This window comes from Macaca thibetana, chromosome 19 (genome assembly GCF_024542745.1).
Source record: "Macaca thibetana thibetana isolate TM-01 chromosome 19, ASM2454274v1, whole genome shotgun sequence".
Taxonomy (NCBI): domain Eukaryota; kingdom Metazoa; phylum Chordata; class Mammalia; order Primates; family Cercopithecidae; genus Macaca; species Macaca thibetana.
In genome coordinates this window covers 16,489,042-16,513,887 of record NC_065596.1, presented here as the reverse complement: position 1 = coordinate 16,513,887, position 24,846 = coordinate 16,489,042, and the positions used below count along the sequence as shown (strand labels likewise).

The following is a 24,846-nucleotide window of genomic DNA, read 5'->3' as shown; positions in this document are numbered from 1 at the left end:
CTGTCTTGCTGGAGGGTCGGCTTTGGGCGGAAGTTGCTTTGTTGACCGGGAGAAACGAGATGGGGGTGAAGCTGGAGATATTTCGGGTCAGTGGACACAGGAGTGGATTGGGAGGCTGAGCAGGGGATCTTCCTGGATCTGAAGATGAGGCTGGAAATGGGGGTCTTAAAAGAAAGAGGGTGCTCCAAGGAGAAAGCTCTTAAGATTTGAGAGGGACCTTTCTGGTTGGAAATCCAGGAGAGGGGACGCTGGGTTGTGGGGTGGGGGGGTTCTCAGATTTGGGCTTCTGGGTTTGGGGGCTGTGAGAGGGCTGGTCCGAGGAAAGACCTCAGAGAGGGGTTGGCTGAGAAGGGGGCTCTAAAGAAGGAAGACTTAAGATCCTGGGGGAGCTCTCGGGCTTGTGGTGGGTGGGTGTCTATGATAGGGAGACTCCAAGACTTCGAGAAGTGAAGTTGAAGAGTGACGCCTCCTGGGTTTGGGGGTGCTCCCGGGATCTTAAGTGGGGATGAGTAATGAGGTCTCGAGGAGATGCTTTTGATTGTAGCTCGGGCCTCTGTATGTCTGTCTTTGAGAGGAAGACTCCAGCTCAGGGGGGACTTTCAGGAATGAAGCCTCCTGGATTATAGAAGTTAGGTTTTAGGATGCGAGGTTTCTGTACCCTTGGTGGGAGTTCTGGGGTTCTTGGGTCGGCCCTAACGAGGCGCTTCTGGACTCTGCAGTAGGATGGGTCCCCCAGGCTCTGAGCAGCCTCTGCACATTGCTTGGGGCGAGGGGGGCGGTCACCTCACCCACCCTCTGCCATTCCAGATGATACTCTACCTCACTTTCCCTGTGGCTATGTTCTGGGTTTCCAATCAGGCCGAGTGGTTTGAGGGCTACGTCATACAGCGCAAGGTGGGCATAAGAGGAGTGTTCGAGGGTTCACTCCAGGGGTGGGAGAGGGTGCGGGGCACCAATCTGCTGGGGACCAATGTCTGCCTCCCATGAGCTGACCCTACCCTGGTGTGGGGCTCTGGAGGCTCTTGGCTTGTGTCCCAGTTGTGACTTTTCCTTACAGAGGGAGCTGTGGACACCTGAGAAGGTAAGTGATCTCATCTTCTTCCTGCCAGAGGGATGGAGGAGGCTGGATGCTTGTATCCGGGATGGGTTTCAGGTGAAAATTTTAGGCCAGGTGCAGTGGCTCATGGCTGTAATCCCAGGGCATGGGAGGCCGAGGTGGGTGGATCACTTGAGGTCAGGAGTTCAAGACCAGCCTGGCCAACATGGCGAAACCCCATGTCTACAAAAATACAAAAATTAGCCGGGTGTGATGGCAGGTGCCTATAATTCCAGTTGCTCGGGAGACTGAGGGAGGAGAATCACCTGAACCCCAGAGGCAGAGGTTGCAGTGAGCCCAAGATCGCGCCACTGCACTCCAGCCTGGGCAATAGAGCAAGACTTCGTCTCAAAAAGGAACATTTTACTCTCAGCCATGAGTAAGGAACCGAGAGCAGAGGAGGAGATGATTTCCTTATTGCCTTCTCCTGGAAGAGTGAAGCGGATCCCCCTTGGACCCCTTTGTCATTGGCAGGGGGCTTCCAATGAAGACACTGAAACCTCTGAAGCCGTGGTCTGGGGCAGGGTGGTGGGAGAGTGGTAGAGGGATCCCGGCTCAGCGCTGAGGTGTGTGCCCCTCCCCCCTTCCTGTCCCACCCCCTTCTCCATCCACAGCTTCAAGAGATAGAAGAATTCAAAGAGAGGGTACGGAAGCGGCGGGAGGAGAAGCTTCTTCGCGATGCCCAGCAGAAATCCTGAGGCCTCCAAGTGGGAGTCCTCGCCCCTCCCCTGATGAAATATACGCATACTCAGTTCCTTGTTACTCATGGAAGTGTTTTATTCTTTTATCAGTTTTTGGGGGCCGAGTAAGGCCCAGGATGCCTCAGGCCCTCAGGGGGCTTGTGTCGGGGGCTGGGGGCTGCTGTTCCGACGGAAGCCGAGAGCGGTCGGGTCCTGAGGGGTGAGCAGGGGTTGGGGACTGAGGGTCCCAGCTCGTTTCTGCGCTCCGTCCTGTGGATGAAGAGGGGGTCAGCCGGGGGGAGGGCTCAAGGGCAGTGCCAGCCAGAGGTGGCGAACGTTGGAGAGAGGGTGTGGGTGGGCACCGTGTCCCACCTCATCCTGAGCACTGGTCTATGTTTACCTTCAATATCTGCCATTTAGGGTGGCATTTGAGCGTGAGGTGGCAGGTCTTGGGACCCTCACTGGGGTCCTGATCAGAACCCAAGCTTTGTGTATGTGTGAAGTCAACACATGTGAGTATGCAGATGTGTGTGTGTGTATATATATATATATATATATGTATGTGTGTGTATATATATATATATATCCTATGCGTGAGCTCATGTGCCCTCCTCCCTGAGGTATCCTAGGAGGGGGTCCTGTTTTCTCCCTTTGGCCTCCCCAGAACCTTTAGACTTGGGGGCAGGAGCCACAAGTTCCAGCCATGGGTCTGACACTAGCATGGCCCCTATATAACCTTGGGCCCCTCTAGCCGCTGCCTGGGCCTTGGTCCATCCTCCCATCTGAAGTCAGGGCAGCGGATGGACAGAGGTGGGGCAGGCCCTGTTCTCTCCCGGCTGGGTGGAGGGCAGGATTGGAGAGCACTGCCTGGTGGGTTTCTCCTCGGCATCGCCAGAACATCACCTACCTTGGGCCCCACGGGCTGGAAGCCGGGCAGGCTGCTGACTGTCACACGTTGGTCATCCATGCGGCGGCCCTGGGTGCTGGCCAGCATGTCCATGAGGCTGTCCATCTCAGGGGTGGGGTCGCTCTCTGCGTGGACATTCACAGACTTGGGAGGACACAGCCGGACTGGGGGCCCCCAACCCTACCCCTTCACCCCCATGCAGATGCTTCAGGTGCACCACCGCCTCCCACACCCCGTGCCCCCAGGCCCTCCAGATGACCACGCGCCCCGCACTCCCACCCTGTTCACGGCCCATAGACAGCACCCCCGTGCCTGTGCTCACCGCTCTTGGTGGTCTGGCCCGGCCCGGCCTGCAGTGAACAGCGCTGCCCCTCCATCCGGTCACCCTGCACGTGGCTCAGCAGATTGAAGAAGCCCTCCTGGTCTGGGGAGCCCGCCTGCGGACAGACCCGCTCAGTCCGGTTGGCCCTTCAGCTTGGGGGCCCCTCCCCAACCTTCCCAGCCAGCCTGCTCACACCCGACCCCGGGGCCTGCTGTCCCCTCTTCCTCAGCTCTCACCATGGTCCCCGCCGATCCGCTCTGCAGAGCTGTTCTGGATGAGACATGAGTCTCCTTCCCAATCCCGGCCCCCGCCCCCAGGGCCCCGGCCGGCAGTGCCACTTCACGTGGTACCGTCTCAAGGGACAGGCTCCGATGCCAGTGTCCTGCCGTCCTAGATTAGGGCCTGATGAGTGTGGCCTGGGAGCTGGGACATGAGTCAGGGAAACATGGCCCAGGAGCTACCCCCAGGTCCCAGCATCTCCCATCAATAGGGGTCCACACAGAGAGCCCTGCCCTCTGCCCTGGGGCCTGGCACTCAGACCTCCAAGCCCACCAGCCCCTTTCTACAGCCACAACTGGGTCAGGGGGTCCTAGGAGACTCACTCGCTAATTAGGTGCCCTACAAACTAATTAGTCTTGTCAATCATGGGCTCTGAGACCTTGAGCTGGGGGGGGGGGGGGGGGCAGGGCCTTCTCACCTCGGCACAGGGGCCTGAGCCCTCCTCCGGCTTCTCCTCCTGATCCATCATGTCCCTGGACTCCGGTCACTTTCCTGCTGGCCTCTGCCCCGGCCCAGTGCCAGAGAGGGCCTTTTAAACGTCCGGGACGTGGGGGTGTGGATTCCCCCCATCCCCAAATCCCCAGCTCATGCCCCATCTGCTCCCACCCAAGCTTAAGCCCCATAAAGATCATCCAGATAATTGTTTGCCCACAACGATGCCTGATCTGGCATGGGGGGTAGGGGGCAGGGCGACCGGAGCTTGAACCTCGCCGGGCCCAGCAGCAGTGACCGGACCCCAAGGACTCCCGGGTGTGATGTCACGAAAGGCCTGAGCAGCGTCCCCACAGTTGGAGAAGGGAAGCCAACAGAGTAGGGTGGTAGCTGGCTTAGGCGAGGACTTGGCAGGTGTCCCTACCCAGCCACCCAGGTCCCCCCACTGGCTCCTGGAAGGGCAGCTGCCACCTGCAGTCAGTAGAGAAAGAAGAGATTGGAGTCAAAGGCCCCTTCCCTCCCTCCCTCCCTCTCTCTCTGCACCTGCCTCAGATGCCACCCTAGCACCAGCTCTGTCTCCTTGGCAGCAAGTCAAGGGGTCTCCCAGCCACCCTTCCCTTGACTCACTGTCCCTGGAGCCTGGCTGCCTGCCCCAGACCCCAAAACAAGAAAGTCTGGGGTCTCCTGTTCCCACACCACCCACATGCCAGGTTGAGCTATCGCCTATCGATCACCCCAGCCCCAGGTGGAAACAGGAGGTGAGACTCCCTGGGGACAGGCAGGCGGGGAGAGGACGTCCCTGCCTTCTTCCCCAAGCCACTGTGGCTTTCCCTCGGTGCCCGAGAAGGGGATGCCACTGGGAAGTCCCCATCCCCTTCCCTGCGCTCCCCAAGATGCCTTTACAGAAAGCAGTGGAAGTTTCACCTCTCTGTCCGAGTCTCCCCTGTTCCACAAAGGGCCAGGTTCACGCCCTCTCCCTCTATGCCAACCAAGTGTCCCCCTCCTCAGCACAAGTATCCCTTTCCTAGGCCTGCCAGAACAAAGTCTCACAGACCAGATGGCTTAAAGCAACGTATGTTGACTTTTATCACGTATTTTTATATAGAGATGAGGTCTCACTATATTGCCCAGGCTAGTCTCAAACTCCTGCATTCATGTGTTCCTCCGGCCTGGGCCTCCCAAAGTGCTGGGATTACAGGCATGAGCCACCATGCTCAGCCTTTAAAATGTTTTTTAACAGAAATGTATTGAGCCAACGTTCCAGAGGCCAGAGCCTGAAATGAAGGTGTTGGCAGAGCTGTGCTCCCTCTGAAAACCAGGTCTCAGGAGCCCTCTTTGTCCCTCCCTGGCTTTTGGCAGCGGCCTGCCGTCCTTGGTGTCCTTGGCTTGTCACTGCAGCTCTTCACTCCCTGCCTCCGTGGTCACATGGCATTCCCCCTCTGTGTCCTGGTCTTCATATACCCATTCCCCCACTTCCCAACCACCTACCCAGAATCAGGCAGCCATATAACTATCTTACAAGGACACCGGTGATATTGCATTAGGAGCCCATCCTACTCCAATGTGGCCTCATGCTCACTGCTAATATCTATAACGACCCCATTACAAATAAGGTCCTATTGTGGGGTATTGGGGATTAGTACTTCATATCTTGTGGGGGTTGGGGTGGAATGATTGGCCGTATCAGCTCTCCCTCCCCTCAAGAGGTCAAGCTGAGAAGCTGGAGGCGGTCCTGTCTTCCGTCCTTCCCCTCAGGATCTGGAGGGTTCCCTGCCTTCCCCTGCTCAAAACTCTTCCCTTGGGTTTTATCTTCTCAAGACCAAACCCAAACCCCTTGGGGTCGTGGATATGTTCTGAAGTGGATTGTGGTAATGGACACACAGCTCCAAAAATACTAAAAGCCATTGACTTACGCACTTTAGGTCAGCAACTTGTATGGTATGTGAATTATATCTCAGTAAAGCTGTTAAAAAAGGAGGAGGGGGCAGGGTGTGGTGGCTCATACTTAAAATCCTAACACTTTGGGAGGCCAAGGCAGGAGGATCCTTTGAGCCCAGGAGTTTGATACCAGCCTGGGCAACATAGGGAGACCCTGTCCCTTAACAACGACAACAACAACAACAAAATCAGCTGGGCGAGGTGGTCCCAGCTACTTGGGAGGCTGAGGTGGAAGAATCCCTTGAGCTCAGGAAGCAACAGAGCGAGACCCTGTCTCTTTACACAACAAAAACAGAAACAAACAAAAACGGGGAGGAGGGAGAAGAAGGAAGAAAGGAAGGGAAAAGGAGAGGAAAGGAAGAAATAGCTCAAACTCCTACCTACGGTCACCAACCGTCCTGGTTTGCCTGTGACTGTCCTATTTTTAGCACTGAAAGTCCTGCATCCTGGCACTGGGATGGGTCAGTCTGACCTTGTCCTACAGAACTCTGGCCCCTACTGCCCCCACCCTCCAGCCTTCTTAAGCTCGGGGCCCCTCCCTTCTCTACCTGGACATGCTGTGTAGATGCTTCTAGAATTCATTCAGGGATAATGTCAAAAGGCTGCTTCTTCAGAGAGGTCCTTGGGGGTCACCCTCAATAAAGTCCCCTCCCACTCCTACCTTTCATGGCACTTGCTGTCACATCAGTTTATTTCCTTTAGGGCAGCATGGATCCTTTCCTTTCTCCGCCAGACCTTCGGGTCTGATTCACTCTCTGTGTCCCGTGTAAGTGGCAGGGGTCTTGGTACCTTCATCAACACGGCAGAGCGAAGGAACCAGCTCAGACCCATAAGAGTCTGTTTACACACATACCTCGCACCTTAATTTGGAGACCTCATTTTTGTATGGGTGCTGCAGGGGCTGTGCCTTTCAAGTAACAGGACACACAGCAGAAGCAGCTCCTGAAATTCCAAGTTGAGTGTGTGTGTGTATGTGTGTATGTGTTTGCAAGCATTTGAGGGCGTCACTCACCCCATGTGTGTATCAGCATGTTAATTCGATTGTTGGTCCACAAGGGTGTGTGGCGCCTCCCGGAAGAGGGTAAGGCTGTGACAAGTGCTCCCCAGGGACAGGCTCCTGGCTGGAATCCCATCAGGCTCACTCGTCGTGGCCTTGGATTAGGGATCGCGCTAAGCCTCGGTTTCCTCATCGGCACCGCAGTCCAGGTCGGGGCATCGGGCAGGGCTGAATGAAAATTATGTCCAGGTGCCGGCACACAAGAGGTCTCCAGGCCTCCTGAATCCATCAAAAGTTATCCAAGACGGCTGCTGCTGCTGCTGCTGCCTCTAAACCCTGAAGTACAGAAGACAAGTGGGTCAAGATCCCAGGCCCAGACGGTGACGGCCTGGTGGCATCGAGTGGGCGCGTGTATCTTGCAGTCACCGAACCTTCCAGGGAAGATGGAGGGATTATTGCCCTGCGATCCCGCTTCGCACGCAAGCCAGGAAGTGTGTGTCTGAACTCCCGTCTGTGAGCGTGTCATCGAGGTGTGCCCCTCCAGCGACTTCGTGCTCGGCTGCGCAGACGCACCTGCTTGTCCTCTCCGCCAGGGACTCAACTTCCTGGGCCTGGGCGAGAACCGACGGCGGGGAGGGGCCAGGTGCGCAGGGGGCGGGATCAGGGCCCGCGGGGCGGGGTCCACGTGGGTGACGCGCGGGGCCACGCCCCCACCTTGGGACACACCCGGAAGCGGCGACAGCGGCGCCCCTCGGGGAAGATGGCGCCCTCGGGGCTGAAGGCGGTGGTGGGGGAAAGTGAGTGCCTCTCCAGGGCCGGGCTCTGGCGTCCCGTGGGGGATCGGGGTCGGGGGCGCACGGGCTTGGGACCCTGGGTTCGTGGCGGCTAGGAGTTGGGAGCCGGGCTGGGCGTCCGAGCACCTGACCCTCGAGGGGGCGGGCGGGGACGGGTTCCCAGCTGGACGCCCCTGCTTGCCGGTACTAGAGCACAACAAAATTGGGGGGCCGGACTCCGGGGACCCAAAGGGGACGGGTAGAGGGTGGCGTAGGCTGGGGCACGGACTCCTGGGCCTCTTAGGGTGCCTGCCGGGGGAGGAGGGCACAGCTGGATGCCCACACTCTAGGATCTCTTAAGCTGGGCAAAGTTCAGGGGCTGGACTCTTGGGACCTCCTGGGGCTCTGATCAGCGACCCCAGATGCTGTGAGCGCTCAGGGGACGTGTCCAGGCCCCACGGGGGTGGTGTAGGGGGTGCCTTCCTCCTTGCCTCATTCCCAGGAGGGCCTTGCAGCTGGAGGACCCAGACTTCCAGGCCTCACCGGCCCCCGTTCTTGGGGGAAGGGTGGAAGGCGCCTCTTCCTCCACCCCGGGGAGTTCCGGCCTCAGCTGCTCCTTCCGCCCTGGCCTCCTTGATAACAGTGGACATGACACAGTGGACGTGGCTGGGCGGGGCCACCCCGTTACTTCTCTCCACTCTCTCCTCTAGGCAGGGCAGTCTGTAGCTCAAAACCCTTTAATTGGGGGAGATTGGAAAAACAGTGATTCCATTTTACAGATGAGGAAACTGAGGCCGAAGGTCGGTGGGCTAGCCTCAGCTAGGCATGCCTCAGAGCTGGGAACCAGGGGTCCTACATTTTAGACCAGGGTTGGGGGACTGGCTGAAACCCATACAGCAGGAATACTTGAGGCAGCAGGTGGGGAATCGGAGAGCCTGGCTCTAGAGGCAGATAGAGCTGTGGATGATCCCGGCTCTCCACTTTTCATTCATCTAAAATGTTTATCGAGTGGCACCTTTTGACCCGGCACTCTGCCACTTAAACACTCAGAATGCTTAGGTGAGTTGCATGTTGCCTAAGAATCTGTTTCCCTGTCTGTACATTGGGGGTGTCCCCAGAAGCCACCTCGCAGAACTGGGGGGTAAAAATAAATGGTTCCCGTGTAGTGTCTCATGCCTGTAATCCCAGCACTTTGGGAGGCCGAGGCAGGAGGATTGCTTGAGGCCAGAAGTTTGAGACCAGCTTGAGCAACATAGTGAGACCCCATCTATACCGAAATAAAAATAAATTAGCTGTGGGTGGTACACACACCTGTAGTCCCAGCTACTTGGGAGGCGGAGGCGAGAGGATCGCTGGCTCCCAGGAGTTGGAGGCTGCAGTGAGTTACGATCACACCACTGCGCTTTAGCCTAGGTGACAGAGTGAGACCCTCCTCTCTTAGAAAGGATAAATGGGAATTAAGATGGGGGTTCAGCCCCAAGGCTGAGAAGGCTTGGGGCAGTGGTGGGACCAGAGAACCAGCGTTCTGACCCCTCCCCTCCCTTCCCTGCAGAAATTCTGAGCGGAGTTATTCGGAGTGTCAAGAAGGATGGGGAGTGGAAGGTAGGGGCAAGGAAGATGGCTGGGTACCCAGAGGCAGCCCCTCATCAAGCCCATGGGGAAGACTCTGAATGTGGAACCCCCGAGAACTGCCTGTCCACATGGGTGGAGTTGGGTGAATGGGTCCTGGGTCCTCCCGCCCAGCCAGCCCTTGAAACTGCCCCTCCCACTGCCTTGGCTCCTCCTGGGGCCAGCTGTGGCCTCTTCCGCCTGCTCCTCCGTCCATCTGTCCATCCATCTGGACAGGTGCTTATCATGGATCACCCAAGCATGCGCATCTTGTCTTCCTGCTGCAAAATGTCAGACATCCTGGCTGAGGGCATCACCAGTGAGTGAATGCGTCCCAGTGAGATGGGACTTGAGTGTGGGAACCCCTGACTGTGCCCCGCTCCCAGGGTTCAGCCCTTGAGCGTAGGATCCCCTCAAATCGTCCAGAACTCCCAAGTACGCAGCTCCCTGCAGGGACAGCCTTGATCACATGACCAAGTCAATTTCCTAAATGTTGCAAGCTGAGCGCAGGAGCCCATGGATTGCAGACCTCCCCTGCAGGACTCCCTGGCTGCAGCCCCTTCCTAACCGTGCAGCCCCTGTGTGGAGCGCTGTGTGGGACTCCCAGGGTGGACTCTGGATGTGAGGCCCCAATAATGCAGAGCCTTCTATGGGTGACCCCAGGAGGTGCCCCAGTCACTTTGCCATTGAGGGACAGGTGCTGAGGGAGCCTGTCCTCTCAGAACCTCAGTTTCCCTGTCTATAAATTGGGGAACCCGGTTTGGAACCCAGTTGGCTGCACAGTCCCCAAGTGTGCAGAACCCTGCCGTGTGACTCTTAGCTGGGTGACCCCGAGGTATGTTTCTCCTGCAGTCCCTCCTAAGTATCCACTCCCCCTCCCCAAGCCTCCAACTCCCCATACCTGAGACTCCCCATGTGGCCCTTCCTGGATGCCACCCACCTGTGTCCCTTCCTCTGTTCCTACTAGTTGTTGAAGACATCAACAAACGGCGAGAACCCATTCCCAGCCTGGAGGCCATTTATTTGCTGAGCCCAACGGAGAAGGTGCCTACATGAATGAGCGTGTGTATGCGTGTGCATGTGTGTACATGTGCCTGTGCGCATGTGCATGTGTATGTGTGTGTGCATGTGTGAGTGCGTGTATGTGTGTGCATCTGTGTATGTGTGTGCACGTGTATGCATGTGTGTATGTGTGTGCATGTGTGTCTGTGTCTGCGTGTCTGCATGTGCATGTGTGTCTGTGTCTATGTGTCTGTGCATGTGCATGTGTGTGCGCGCATGTGTCTGTGTGTGCGTGCGTGTCTTGTGTTTGTGCACATGTGCCCATGTGGATGCGACACTAGTGTGCATGTGCACATATGCATGACCCTGTGCATCCATGTGTGCCTATGGTGGCAGATAGGAGGTGGCTGGGAGGCCTGGGCAGACAATGAACCTGGGTGTGCAAGCTCAGGCCCAGAGAGTGACCCTCCTTCCCCAGTCGGTTCAGGCCCTGATCGCAGACTTCCGGGGGACCCCGACCTTCACCTACAAAGCGGCCCATATCTTCTTCACTGACAGTGAGTGAGGAGAGCCCAGGGTGTTGGCGGGTGGGGCGAAGAGGTGTGGGGGCTGCTCTGGCCTGATACCCCACTCCTGCCTCACCCCAGCCTGCCCCGAGCCCCTGTTCAGTGAGCTGGGCCGCTCTCGTCTGGCAAAGGTGGTGAAGACATTGAAGGAGATTCACCTTGCCTTCCTCCCCTACGAGGCCCAGGTACGGCCCGGGCTCATCCTGGGCAGGGGGTGGGGATTTGTGACCAAATGTCCCCTGTTCTCTCAGAAACAGACACTGAGGCTGGGCGCAGTGGCTCACACCTGTAATCCCAGCACTATGGGAGGCCAGGGCAGGAGGATCTCCCAGGAGCTGGAGATCAGCCTGGGTACAGAGCAAGACCTCGTCTCTTAAAAAAAAAAAAAAAAATAGAAATTAGCCTGGCGTGGTGGCGTGCACCTGTAGTCCTAGCTACTCAGGGGGCTGGGGTGGGAGGGTCGCTTGAGCCTGGGAGGTCGAGGCTGCAGTGAGCTCTGATTGCACCGCTGCCCTCCAGCCTGGGCGACAGAGCGAGATCCTGTCTCAAAAACAGATACATAAAGTAAAATTTAAAAAAGGGGAGGCACCCACAGAGTCCAAGGAGCTCTTGCCTTGATTTCTATCCCCCTGGGCCCCTGCAGGGGGCAGCATAGAGCGCACCGTGGGGTTGTCCAGCCAGCCTAAAGGACAGGGGCTGGGGTATTTATCCACTGACTCCTCCAGGCATGGGTTTAGGGTTGACCTGGGCCTGCCTCCAAGTTGGCAAAGCAGGCTTCAGGGACCAGGGACAGCTCCCAGGAGGTGCAGGTGGTGGCAGTGGGAAGCGGGGCAGGTGTGCACCTGCAGCAACAACCCTGGTGCTTCTGTCCCCCTCCTCGCCCAGGTGTTCTCCCTCGATGCCCCCCATAGCACCTACAACCTCTACTGCCCCTTCCGGGCAGGGGAGCGCGCGCGGCAGCTCGAGGTGCTGGCCCAGCAGATTGCCACGCTGTGCGCCACACTGCAGGAGTACCCGGCCATCCGCTACCGCAAGTGGGAACCCCACCGAGCCCTACCCCGATGCCGCCCCCTCCCGCTTAACCACGAGCAGCACCTAACCTTTAACCTCTCTTGTGACCCCAGCCCCGGCCCTCACCCTGGTCCCTGTCTCCCACCTTCAAAACCCATCCTTGACCCCATCCCCTGATGATGTCCCCCATGTCTGGCCTCCCCGCCAGGGGCCCAGAGGACACAGCCCAGTTGGCCCATGCCGTCCTGGCCAAGCTGAACGCCTTCAAGGCAGACACTCCCAGTCTGGGCGAGGTAAGGGGGCGTGCTTGGGAGGTGAGGGGCAGCCCCAGCCAGCTCAGGGTCAGTGCCTCATTCCTGCCCTAAACCTCACCCCAGGGCCCAGAGAAAACCCGCTCCCAGCTGCTGATCATGGACCGGGCGGCTGACCCCGTGTCCCCACTACTGCATGAGCTCACGTTCCAGGCCATGGCCTATGATCTGCTGGACATAGAGCAGGACACATACAGGTCTGCAGACTTGGAAGCCGCCCCCATCCTTGCCCCCGACCTGGTTCCCCAGTCCTCAGCTCCCCTGACCCCCAGGCTCCCTCCATCCTCCCCAGATATGAGACCACCGGGCTGAGCGAGGCGCGGGAGAAGGCCGTCCTGCTGGACGAAGACGATGACTTGTGGGTGGAGCTTCGCCACATGCACATCGCAGACGTGTCCAAGTGCGTGCACATGGCAGCCGGATCCCCCCTTCCCCTCCCCTACTGTGGGCCTGGTAGCGGCCCTGGGATCCCTGGCTGCTGCCAGGTCTTTGGCCCTCATGAGCACCCCTCAGTGTGACTCCAGACTGGCCTCCAGTTTCACCCCACCTCCCCTTGTGCCCCCTGAGTGGGCTTACCCATGGCCGGGTGCAGGGACACATGACCTCTGGCTCCTCTCCCCTCATTCTCATCCCTGCCCACCCTCATGGCCAGGAAGGTCACGGAGCTCCTGAGGACCTTCTGTGAGAGCAAGAGGCTGACCACGGACAAGGTACGGGCAGACCCAGGTCACCAAAGGCACCAGTGGAAGGAAGCCCCTCCCCATGGGGGCAGGGTCACAGCCTGGATTTCGAGCCTGGAGTGAGGCCCAGGTGGGCATTGCCTGGCCCCGCCCCCCCACTTCCTACCCTCTTCCCCCTACTTCCCCAGGCCAACATCAAAGACCTGTCCCAGATCCTGAAAAAGATGCCGCAGTACCAGAAGGAGCTGAATAAGGTACGCTTGGGTGGGCAGGGAGTGGGGGCACCTTGGCCCCTCAACCCCATGCTCTGTCTGCATTCTGCCTTGACTCAGCCTTTGTTACCCCCCAACTCCCACCCTGCCCCCCGCAGTATTCTACGCACCTGCATCTAGCAGATGATTGCATGAAGCACTTCAAGGGCTCGGTGGAGAAGCTGTGTAGTGTGGAGCAGGTGGGGCCGGGCCTGCGGGGGGCGGGGGCGATGGTCCTGCCAGGGCAGTGTATTGGGGAGGGGCTGAACTGTAGAGATGGGGGGTCTGGGGGAGGGGCAGGGTTTGTGGAGAGGTGGAGGGGCCTTGGAGAGAGGTGGGACCTGGTGGGAAAGGAAGGGGGTCTTGTGGAGAAACGGTCCTAGGATGAGGCTGTGGCCTGTGCCTGGGTGGATGGGGCCCTGGAGAGGAGGGACCTGGGTGAGGGGCAGAGCCTTGGACAGGTGGTCCCAGGACAGGGGTGTGGCCTGTACATAGGTGGGTGGGACCTTGGAGAGGTAGGCAGAGTCTTGGAGAGGTGGGACCTGGGAGAGGGGCAGAGCCTTGAAGAGGTGGGACCTGGGAGAGGGGCGGAGCCTTGGAGAGGTGGGACCTGGGTGAGGGGCGGAGCCTTGGAGAGGTGGGACCTGGGTGAGGGGCGGAGCCTTGGAGAGGTGGGACCTGGGAGAGGGTGGAGGGGAGGTGGGACCTGGGTGAGGGGCGGAGCCTTGGAGAGGTGGGACCTGGGTGAGGGGCGGAGCCTTGGAGAGGTGGGACCTGGGAGGGGGTGAAGCGTTAAGAGAGGTGGGACCTGGGAGAGGGGTGGAGCCTTGGAGAGGTGGGACCTGGGAGAGGGGCGGAGCTTTGGAGAGGTGGGACCTGAGTCAGTGGTGGGGCCTTGGAGAGGTAGGACCTGGGAGAGGGGCGGAGCCTTGGAGAGGTGGGACCTGGGTGAGGGGCGGAACCTTGGAGAGCTGGGACCTGGATGAGGGGTGGAAACTTGGAGAGATAGGACCTGGGTGAGGGGTAGAGCTTTGGAGAGGTGGGACCTGGGTGAGGGATGGAGCCTTGGAGAGGTGGTCTCAGGATAGGGGTGTGGCCTGTGCATAGGTGGGCGGGGCCTTGGAAAGGTGGGACCTGGGTGAGGAGCAGGGCCTGTGGAGAGACTGTCCCTGGACAGGGGTGGGACCTTGAGACCTGGTGCTGAGATGAGGTAGGACCCAAATGTCTTCTTGCCAAGGATCCTGGGAATATCCCTGGCCTGCCTACCCCTGGGGACGTCCCTGGCCTGCCTCTCCCATCCCCTTCCCTGACACATAGCGGCCACTGGACGGCTGACCCCATGCCCGCAGGACCTGGCCATGGGCTCCGACGCGGAGGGGGAAAAGATCAAGGACTCCATGAAGCTGATCGTGCCGGTGCTGCTGGACGCGGCGGTGCCTGCCTACGACAAGATCCGGGTCCTGCTGCTCTACATCCTCCTTCGAAATGGTGGGTAGGGGCTGTGGGGAGTTGGAACGCCCCCATTTGCCAGGGTCTCCCACAATCCTGGGAACTGCTGAACCCCACAGCTCTCCTTGGGTCATTTCCACTCACCGGGCTCACCAACCCCCACAGCTACCCCTCTGGACCCGGGAACCCTCCTCCATTGGCTTGGGGATTCCTCCATTGAGGTGAGGGCTCCCTGCTGACATGGAAACCCTCACATCTGTGATTCCTATAGATGTGGGGCTCCCTCAGCTCATCTGGAGGAGCCCCTGATCTACCCCCTCCAGGTTCCCCACTCTTGCTCACACTAGCCCAGGGTCCTGAGGCCCTCCCCACTGCAAGATTCTCCCATCAGAGTCCTGGGAGCTCCTCAGCCCACCCCAAATCCCCCTAAACCTGGGAGCCCACCTGGCCGCTGCCTCCACCCCGCCCATCCCCGTCCCCCAGGTGTGAGTGAGGAGAACCTGGCCAAGCTGATCCAGCATGCCAATGTACAGGCGCACAGCAGCCTCATCCGCAACCTGGAGCAGCTGGGAGGCACTGTCACCAACCCTGGGGTACGCCAGGAGCGGACGTGGGGGGACTCTGGGAGAGGGCGTGGATCACGGCCGGGGCCCTGCAAGGCAGAGGGCCAGTGGTGCACAGGCATGGTGTGGTTCCTGGCATGGTGTGGTTGCTGGGAGGCCAAAAGCAGTGTTTCGGGTCTGGTCTGGGGCCCAGAGGATGCTGGGGCCTCCCCCAGTCCGAGCTCACACAATAGGCAGGGGGAGAGAATGGGCGCTGCCACGCCGGTCCTGGCAGTGGTGCGGTTGGGGGCGGGTGGTCTGAGTGCTAGAGGCAGGGAGTAGGGTCTACTCCCTAGTGTGGGGGCTACAGCACACTGTCTATCTGGGCTCCCAGGGGTCTCTGAGGGCCCCCCACACCCATCTAGCACCCGCACACAGCCATGTGTGTGCTTTAGTCTTGGGTGAACCTCTCCTGTTTCTCTGGCCCTGTGTGTCCCCCTCCACAGTGCCCTCACCCTGTCCCCATCTCTCCCCCATCCCTCATCCATCTCGCTGTGCACCGTTTCTCTGTGTCTATCTCTCCATCTCTTACCCTTCTCTCTGCCTTCCCCTTTCTCCCTGTTCTCTGTCTCGTTCCCCTCCCCTCTCTGTGCCCCTTCTGTCCCCGCCTTCCTCTCTCTGTGTTTCCTGCTTCATCTCTTGTCTCTCTCCTTGCCTTCATACTTTGTCTCACTGCCTCTTATCTCTTTGCCTATCTCTGCCTCTGTCTCTCTCTCACTCTCTCTCACTCTCTTGCTCTCTGTTCCACTTCCCCATCTTTGCCTGCCGTCCCCCACCCCACCAGCCACACCAGGGCCAGCCCCTCTGTGACCAGCCTCCTTCCCCTCAATCCTCCTGCGGCCCTCCCTGCCCCACCTGTAGGGCTCGGGGACCTCCAGCCGGCTGGAGCCGAGAGAGCGCATGGAGCCCACCTATCAGCTGTCCCGCTGGACCCCGGTCATCAAGGACGTAATGGAGGTACCGGGTGGGCAGGTCAGGGTGGGGACCAGCCCTCCGCATCAGCTGGCAGCTCAGCCTCCCTCCTGCCAAGGCGCTAAGCCTCAGGGCTTAGGGGAAAATGCTCATCGCTGGCACTCCCTTGGCACCGATCTGCTCTGCCGAGGGGGGCACGCCAAGCCTGCAGCTGAGGAATTGGGGCGACATCGGGGCCTGTGCTGGGGAGCCTCACTTCCTCCCTACCTGCTGGCTGCCTCCTCTATATCTCTGTAGTCTGTTCGCCTGCCCCCCAGGACACCCCTGAGCCCCAGCCCTGGCCTTTCCCAGGATCCCGGGGCAGCACCATCCAATAGTAATGGGCCGGGCGGCTTCCTGCTTCCTCCTTGTTCCTCTAAGAGCCCCGGCTCCTCCTCCTGCCTGGGGGCCAGAGACCTGGGCCTCCTCATCCCCACGGACCTTGAATACCAGGACTTCTGGGGCTCCGAGGGGCTGAGAGTCCAGACTCTGGGTTCCCCAAAGGGCTGCGGGTATTGACTGATGGTCCCCAAGGGCCTGGAGGCCCAGACTACTGGGTCCCCAAGGAATTATGGGTTTAGACTTCTGGGTCCCCAAGGAGTTACGGAATTAGATTCGTGGGTTCCCAGTGAGTATGGGTCTAGCTTTCTAGGTCCCCAATGGCCTAGAGGCCTAGACTCCTGGGTCCCCCAGAGGCAGCTGGTGGAGATGTTGGTTCCTGTCTGCCAGGATCTTGGCCCCTGAATACCCTGTGGGGGGCACTCCTGACCCCGGGCCCATGCCTGGGGTTCCTCCCCTCACCCCCGTCTCGGCCACCAGGACGCCGTGGAGGACCGGCTGGACAGGAACGTGTGGCCCTTCGTATCCGACCCCGCCCCCACGGCCAGCTCCCAGGCTGCCGTCAGGTGAGGCCCCGAGGCCGCCCCCACCCATGCCTGGGTCTGTGTTAGCGGGCGGCCTGGTGGCGGTGAGGACCTCCTGCCTGGACTTTCTGCCCCTGCCCTGCAGTGCCCGCTTCGGTCACTGGCACAAGAACAAGGCCGGCGTAGAGGCCCGGGCGGGCCCCCGGCTCATCGTGTACGTCATGGGTGGTGTGGCCATGTCAGAGATGAGGGCCGCCTACGAGGTGACCAGGGCCACCGAGGGCAAGTGGGAGGTGCTCATTGGTAAGTCATCAGGACTGGGACCCTGGGGCTCCAGGGCTTGGCTTCCCGGGGGCTGGACTTGGACCTTCTAAGTTCCTAGACTCCAGAGTCCTTCGAGTCAGGGACCTGGTTTGCCGAGGGACAGGGACAGCTCCACACCAGCTGGGACCCTGGCGGGAGCCTGTCAAAGACGAAGGCAGTGTCCCCCAACATCGTCTCCAAACCTCTGCTCCTGCACAGGCTCTTCACACATCCTCACCCCGACCCGCTTCCTGGATGACCTGAAGACGCTGGACCAGAAGCTGGAGGACATTGCCCTGCCCTGACCCCTGGACCTGCCCCCTACCCCTCCCTTTCCAGAGAAATAAACTATTCCCATCTCTCTGCCAGCCAGCGCCCGCCTCATTTTCTTTCCAAGGGATCCCTTGGGAGTTGTGCTGAGCCAGGCCTGTGCCCCAGGCCCCACCAACCCCTATTATCCTCTCAGAAGGAGAATTAGCCTCTCCCTGCCCCCCAGGGCATCTCAAGCCCTTGTGGAGGTTAAGAACTTGGACTTTTGGCAGGGCACAGTGGCTCACGCCTGTAATCCCAGCACTTTGGGAGGCCAAGGTGGGAGGATCACTTGAGGTCAGGACTTCAAGACTAGCCTCGCCAACATGGTGAAAACCCGTCTCTACTAAAAATACAAAACAATTAGCCGGACGTGGTGGTGTGCACCTGTAGTCCCAGCTACTTGGGAGGCTGAGGCAGGAGAATCGCTTGAACCCACAAGGTGGAGGCTGCAGTGAGCTGAGGTCACGCCTCCGCACTTCAGTCTCAAAAAAAAAAAAAAAAAAAAAAAGAATTGAACTCTCGTTTGAATATCGGCTCTATGATTTTCCAGCAGTGAGGCCCTGGCCAACTTACGGGGTTCCCAATCTAAAAACAGGGAGCCCAAAATAGCAGCTGCTTTGCAGAGGAGAGAACAGAGAGAGCACAGGAAGGCTGGTGGCGTGCAAGCGTGACAGCTGCTGCTACCCCATTTTCATTGGAACCATTTTGGCTGCTCCATTCATATTGTTATTAACAAGCAGAATGGACCCTGGAACTCCAGCCCCCCTAGGACTGTTCCAAGGGGTCCTGTAGGCACACGATGCAAGAAGTTGTGTTCAGCTTCCGGTGTATTCATGTGAGGCACACAACAAACTGCTTTCTCCTCCCAGCCCCATGGGGTTCACAGAGGCTCCTGACTGCAGGACTTATCAGGACCTTCAGTGGGTGTATCTATTTGCTAGGGCGTCGTAACAAGGTACCACAGACTAGGTGACTTAACAGAAATTGCCAGGTGCCATGGCTCATGCCCGTAGTCACACTTTGGGAGGCCACGGCAGGTGGATCCCTTGAGGCCAGGAGTTCAAGACTAGCCTGGGCAACATAGTGAGATCCTGTCTACAAAAAAAATAGAATTAGCTGAGTGTGGTGGTGTGCACCGTGGTCCCAGCTACTCAGGAGGCTAAGATGGGAGGATCATTTGAGCCTGGGAGGCAGAGGTTGCAGTGAGCCAAGATCATGCCAGTGCACTCCAGCCTTGGGTGACAGAGCGAGACCTCCATTTCAACAACAAAACCATAATCCCAGCACTTTGGGAGGCCGAGGTGGGTGGATCACCTGAGGTCAGGAGTTCGAGACCAACCTGGCCAACATGGTGAAACCTTGTCTCTACTAGAAATACAAAAAATTAGCCAGGTGTGGTGGCACACGCCTGTGGTCCCAGCTACTTGGGAGGCTGAGGCAGGAGAATCGCTTGAATTCAGGAGGTGGACGTTGTAGTGAGCCGAGATCGTGCCTCCGCACTCCAGCCTGTGCAAGAGAGCAAGACTCTGTCTCAAAACAAACAAACAAATTTATAGTCTTATGTTTCTAGAGACTGGAAGTCCAAGATGAGGATGGCCACGGGGTGACTCCTTATGAGGTTTCTCTCCTTTCCTTGTAGACAGCTGTCTTTTCCCGGTGTGCTCGCACAGTCTCCTCCCCCCGCCCCCGTGCATGTCTGTGTCCTAATCTGCTCTTCTTACAAGGAAATTGGTCATGTTGGATTAGGGCCCACGCATATGACCTCGTTTTTACTTAATTATTTCTTTAAAGATCCTATCTCAAAGTACAGTCACTTTCTGAGGCAGTTGCGGGGCAGGACTTTAGCATAGACATTTGTGGAGAGGACACAGTTCAGCTCATAGCACTCAAGTGAGGTGTGAATCTCACAGCGCCAATAGAGCAGGAGAGGCCAGGCGAGGTAGCTTAAACACCTATCATCCCAGTGCTTTGGGAGGCCCAGGTGGGAGGATCACTCAGGCCCAGGAGTTCGAGACTAGCCTGGGCAGCATAACAAGATCCTGTCTCTACAAAAACATTTTTTAAAATAGCTGGGCATGGTGTCTTGCACCTGGGGTCCAATTTACTCAGGAGGCTGAGGTGGGAGACCGCTTGAGGCTAGGAGTTTAAGACCAGCCTGGGCAACACAGCAAGACCCCATCTCTACAAAAAAAAAAGAAAAAGTAGTCAGGTACCTGGTGACATGCGCCTGCCTGTAGTCCCAGCTGCACAGGACGCTCAGGTGGAAGGATTGCTTGAGCCCAGGAGGTTGAGACTGCAATGAGCTATGATCATGCCACTGCACTCCAGCCTGGGTGGCAAAGTGAGACCCTATCATAAAAAAAAAAAAGAAAGAAAAGAAAGGAAAAGAAACCTTTCTGGGGCACAGATATACAGCCAGCCATGTGAGTAATCCGAGGCAAAAGGGGCTGTGGGAGCCCATATCACATCTAATCCACCCAGTCTGGGGGCAATCTTGGAAGGCTTCCTAGAGGAGGCAGCATTTGCATAGAGAATGAAAATGAAGAGGGCGAAGGGAAGGGAGGGGAGGGCAGAGCAGAAGCCAAGGCCAGGGAATACCAGAGGCCCCTGAGGAGCTGAAGGGGAGGGTACTGACCTGCAACCCAGTCTGAGAACCACGTGGAGCCACACAGGTCATGGTGAGGATTTTGGTCCCTGCTGAGGCCATAGGACATCATAGACAGGGTCTGAGTTGGGACAGGTAGGGACCCACGTCGCATGCTGGCGGTGAAATTCTCGCTGCTGGAGTGGGTGCCTGGGGAGGGGGCATTGGGTGAGGAAGCAGCCACTTCAGAGGTAGAGCCTCTCTCACTGCCTGGGCTCAAGCAATCCTCCCACCTCAGCTTCCTGAGTAGCTGGGGCCATGAGTGCGTGTCAACAAGCCCAGTTCATCTTTTAATTTTTTTGTAGAGACCGGGTCTGGCTATGTTGCCCAGGCTGGTCTCCTGGGCCCATGCAATCTGCCCACCTTGGCCTCTCAAAGTACTGGGATGACAGGCGTGAGCCACCGTGCCCGGCGTCTCTCCTGATTTTGAGGTCATAGATCCTTTGGAGAATTCAGGGAAATCTAAGGACGCTCGTCCCAGAAAAACTGCACACACAATTTGCGGGTGGGGACTGAGGAGAATGCAGCCCCCTCTGATTCAGCAGTTCCACGATTAGGATTTATCCGAATCTCCCACCAGGGCAGGGAGATGGATGAGCAGAGCTGTGAAGGGGATGAGGCGTGGGGAAGAAAGTGGGTCGGCTGTGGACCCCTGGGGTCCGCCCGCCCTGGATATGCCTTTGCAAGGCCTCAGCAGGGACGCGTTTTAACTTACGGGAGGTGCAAGGAGTGGGAGGGAGGTGGTTTTAATGTTTAAAACTTAAGCTCAAGGTCGGGCACGGTGGCTCACACCTGGCTAACATGGTGAAACCCCATCCTACTAGCACTTTGGGAGGGTGAGGTGGCCTGGGAGGAGACTCGCTTGAGGTGGCTCAGGCAGTTTTGAGGCCGCTTGAGGCCAGGAGTTTGAGGCCAGTGTGGGCAACAAAAGTGAAATCCTAAATATATGTATTTTTGAGACAGTTTCACTCTGTCGCCCAGGCTGGAGCGCAGTGGTGCGATCTCTACTCACTGTAACCTCTGCCTCTTGGGTTCAAGTGATTCTCCTGCCTCAGCCTCCCCAAAAGCTGGCATCACAGGCGTGCGACACCATGCCCAGCTAATTTTTATACTTTTAGTAGAGATGGGGTTTTGCCATGTTGACCAGGCTGGTCTCAAACTCCTGGGCTTCAAGTGATCCTCTGCCTCGGCCTCCCAAAGTGCTGGAATTACAGGCGTGAGCCACTGCGCCCAGCCAATGTCTACAATACTCACTTTATTTTATTTTATTTTATATTTTATTTTTGAGATGGAGTCTCCCTCTGTCGCCAGGCTGGAGTGCAGTGGTACGATCTTGGCTCACTGCAACCTGCGCCTCCTGGGTTCAAGTGATTCTCCTGCCTCAGCCTCCCGAGTAGCTGGGACTACAGGCGCGCGCCACTACGCCCAGCTAATTTCTGTGTTTTTAGTAGAGATGGGGTTTCACCATGTTGGCCAGAATGGTCTCGATTTCCTGACCTCGTGATCCACCCGCTTTGGCCTCCCAAAATGTTGGGATTACAGGCGTGAGCCACCGCGCCCGGCCAGTACTTATTTCAATAAAAAATAAAAATTTATCCATGCCTAACTGGGTAGTTACTTGACACAATAAATAATCTTTTCTAGGTTAAGAAAAAATAAAAAGGAAAACATTTAAACTCAACTTCCTGGGAAACCGCAGCTTCGCTCCGGGACGGGCTTGTGTAAGCACGCCCTGCGAGCGCCAGGAGGCGCTGCGGCGCAATTTCCCGGTTTCTTTGATCTTCCGCCTCTGTAACTGGAGATGAGGTGACCCTAATTAGAGACGACGGGGAAGTAGGTCAGGGGTTATTTCGTGGTTCTCAGCGGAGACAAAAGTCTGTTGCTTAAACCGCCTCTGCCTCTGACCCTTACTTATACTCAGATGATGCAATATCTTCACACTAAAGGCAAATATTGAGTCTACAAATATTTATATACCCCCGTGGGCGGTAGCAGCTGACAATATCAGGTCTTAACGAGCACGAAATCAAGTTCCCTCTGCATGCGTTATGCAGATCCTCAAAACCCTCCTGTGAGGATCGCTGGAGCCCAGGAGTTCGAGGCTGCAGTGAGCTATGATCGTGCCTCTGCACTCCAGCCTAGGTGGCAAAGTGTTGTGTTTAAAAAACAAACAAACAAACAAACAAAACGGTTGGGGGCCGGGCGCGGTGGCTCACATCTGTAATCCCAGCACTTTGGGAGGCCAAGGCGGGCGGATCATGAGGTCAGGAGTTCAAGACCAGTCTAGCCAACGTGGTGAAACCCCCTCTCTACTAAAAATACAAAAATTAGCCGGGTGTGGTGGCAGGTGACTGTAATCCCAGCTACTCAGGAGGCTGAGGCAGGAGAATCGCTTGAAACCGGAAGGTGGAGGTTGCAGTGAGCCATCATGCCACTGCACTGCAGCCTGAGCAACAAGAGTGAAACCCTGTCTCAAAAAAAAAAAAAAAAAAAAAAATCCTATGAGATCCTTCCCCCAAGTCCATTTCCCACCTCATGGTGAACCTGGCTGCTGTTCCTCAGATACACCACACTGTCCCTGCCCCAGAACGTTTGCACCTGCTGTTCCCATCACCTGCAATGCTGTGCCTTGCAAGCTATTATACTTCCTCCTTCCTTTCCCCAGCTCAGAGAGGCCCCTGCTTTACTTCCTTGTGGTATCCCTACTTAGGGTGCTTTCTTTCTGGTTCTTTTCTGGTACTGAGGAATGATTCTCATTCTGGATTTGGCAGGTTGCTTCCTCTCTCCCCATCCCTGCCCCGATGTTTACCCTATAAATGGGTTAGAGCCACATGCTCTATTGGAATAAGGGTCAGTTGTAGCCAGAATAATATCGTGCTGGTGGGGCCAGGTACTTCCTGGTACGTCCCATCAGGTGGTCCATAATGTCATGTCACTACAACTGATAGGTGGGTTTGGGGAATGTCCCGGGTCTCCAGTAACTGCCCACATAAAGATGTTAGCAGGAGCCGGGCCCAGTGGCTCACGCCTGTAGTTCCCAGCACTTTGGGAGGCCAAGGCAGGAGGATCGCTTAGGCCCAGGAGTTTGAGAGCAGCCTGGGCAACATAGCAAAACCCTGTCTCTACTAAAAATAAAATAAAGGCCAGTCACGGTGGCTCATACCTGCAATCCCAGCACTTTGGGAGGCTGAGATGGGCAGATCACTTGAGGTCAGTAGTTCAAGACCAGCCTGGTCAACATGGTGAAACTCCGTCTCTACTAAAAATACAAAAATTAACCAGGTGTGGTGGCACACACCTGTAATCCCAGCTACTCAGGAAGCTGAGGCAGGAGAATCACTTGAACCCAGGAGGCAGAGGTTGCAGTGAGCTGAGATCATGCCATTGCATTCCAGCCTGGGCAACAGAGTAAGACTCTGTCTCAATAAATAGAATAAAATAAAATAAAACAAAATAAAAGAATTAACCAGATGTGGCAGCAATTGCTTGTAGTCCCAGCTACTTGGGAGGCTGAGGTGGGAGGATCGCTTGAATCCAGGAGGTTGAGGCTGCACTGAGTTATGATCTCGGCACTGCACTCCAGCCTGGGCAATAGAGTGAGACCCTGTCTCATAAATAAAAAAGAAAAGAAAAGAAAAGAAAGTTGTTAGCAGCCATCAATTTTTGTTGTTGTTGTTTTTTGTTTGTTTTTGAGATGGAGTTTCACTCTTGTTGCCCAGGCTAGAGTGCAGTGATGCAATCTTGGCTCACTGCAACCTCCACCTCCAGGGTTCAAGCAAATTCTCCTGCCTCAGCCTCCCCAGAAGCTGGGACTACAAGCATATGTCACCACGCTGGGCTATTTTTGCATTTTTAGTAGAGAGGGGGTCTCACCATGTTGACCAAGCTGGTCTTGAACTCCTGACCTCAAAAGATCCACCTGCCTCATCCTCCTAAAGTTCTGGGATTACAGGCGTGAGCCACCACGCCTGGCCCCAGCCATCCGTTTTTGATTCATTACTCTCTTGAGGATTATGTCCAACTTTATCATTCCTTCTACTGGAATTAGCTGTGGTTCTTCTGAAAAAACTTTCTGCTTCCCTCAGGAACTAGTTGGTTTGTACAGAAAGTGATTACGTGATACATTGACTTATGTATTATTTGTGGAATGCCTTGAGGCAAGTGGTCACATGAGCTCAGAGGGAGAGCCTAGAATGGGCACAGCCCTGAGGGTCATGTGTGGCTCCATTGGAAGCATCTAGGAAACACCCATGGGGGCAGCAAGCTACCCAGGTGCGGAGGCAAGAGCTGGAGGGCACGAGCTGTTCCAGTATAATAAAATATATAAAATAAGAATAGTTATACTAGATATAGATCATACATATGATTATATATGAATATCATTAATCATTAGTTTGTAGCAATTACTTTTTATTCTAATATTATAATAATCCTAGCTCTAAAATTATAACTTAGGAAAAACCAGGCCATACGGAGATGGGAGTTGAGGGGACATAGTGAGAAGTGACCAGAAGACAAGAGTGTGAGGCTTGGCCGGGCGTGGTGGCTCAAGCCTGTAATCCCAGCACTTTGGGAGGCCGAGGCGGGCGGATCACAAGATCAGGAGATCGAGACCATCCTGGCTAACACGGTGAAACCCCGTCTCTACTAAAAAAAATACAAAAAACTAGCCAGGCGAGGTGGCGGGTGCCTGTAGTCCCAGCTACTCAGGAGGCTGAGGCAGGAGAATGGCGTGAACCCGGGAGGTGGAGCTTGCAGTGAGCCGAGATCCGGCCACTGCACTCCAACCTGGGTGGCAGAGTGAGACTCCGTCTCAAAAAAAAAAAAAAAAAAAAAAAAAAAAGAGTGTGAGCCTTCTGTCACGCCCAG

At 56.8% G+C, this 24,846-nt stretch overlaps 4 protein-coding genes across 8 annotated transcripts in view; 3 read left to right on the top strand and 1 right to left on the bottom strand.

Moving 5' to 3' along the window:
• Positions 1 to 30: 30 nt before the first annotated feature.
• On the top strand, positions 31 to 1,862 carry LOC126942879 (protein PET100 homolog, mitochondrial). The gene is made up of 4 exons (XM_050771006.1): positions 31 to 86; positions 808 to 894; positions 1,058 to 1,081; positions 1,711 to 1,862. Exons 1-4 carry the CDS (start codon positions 60 to 62, stop codon positions 1,792 to 1,794), a joined length of 222 nt encoding a protein of 73 aa, XP_050626963.1. The 5' UTR covers positions 31 to 59; the 3' UTR covers positions 1,795 to 1,862.
• The window catches only part of PCP2 (Purkinje cell protein 2), a 178,935-nt gene continuing 155,941 nt past the window's right edge, over positions 1,853 to 24,846 (bottom strand). For 2 of the 5 annotated variants that reach the window (XM_050770914.1, XM_050770915.1), the window contains exons 2-5: positions 3,242 to 3,272; positions 3,006 to 3,120; positions 2,684 to 2,808; positions 1,853 to 2,046 (exon numbers count right to left, since the gene is read on the bottom strand). In XM_050770914.1, coding sequence (XP_050626871.1) covers positions 1,927 to 2,046; positions 2,684 to 2,808; positions 3,006 to 3,120; positions 3,242 to 3,244 — 363 coding nt within the window. In that variant the 5' untranslated portion in view covers positions 3,245 to 3,272 and the 3' untranslated portion in view covers positions 1,853 to 1,926. Of the gene's footprint in view, positions 2,047 to 2,683; positions 2,809 to 3,005; positions 3,121 to 3,198; positions 3,284 to 12,165; positions 12,170 to 24,846 lie in introns of those variants that run through there. The other 3 variants (XM_050770917.1, XM_050770916.1, XM_050770918.1) reach the window with 3 other exon arrangements.
• The window catches only part of TRAPPC5 (trafficking protein particle complex subunit 5), a 55,926-nt gene continuing 33,140 nt past the window's right edge, over positions 2,061 to 24,846 (top strand). The window contains exon 1 of the mRNA XM_050770866.1: positions 2,061 to 2,064. The gene's annotated coding sequence lies outside the window, so the exon portion shown is untranslated. The remainder of the gene's footprint in view (positions 2,065 to 24,846) is intronic.
• STXBP2 (syntaxin binding protein 2) lies at positions 7,369 to 17,389 on the top strand. The gene is made up of 19 exons (XM_050770339.1): positions 7,369 to 7,448; positions 8,977 to 9,026; positions 9,270 to 9,351; positions 10,000 to 10,076; positions 10,513 to 10,591; positions 10,682 to 10,785; positions 11,486 to 11,634; positions 11,820 to 11,904; positions 11,989 to 12,119; positions 12,215 to 12,322; positions 12,575 to 12,632; positions 12,791 to 12,856; positions 12,973 to 13,053; positions 14,203 to 14,341; positions 14,786 to 14,895; positions 15,766 to 15,861; positions 16,675 to 16,760; positions 16,864 to 17,021; positions 17,241 to 17,389. Exons 1-19 carry the CDS (start codon positions 7,412 to 7,414, stop codon positions 17,324 to 17,326), a joined length of 1,782 nt encoding a protein of 593 aa, XP_050626296.1. The 5' UTR covers positions 7,369 to 7,411; the 3' UTR covers positions 17,327 to 17,389.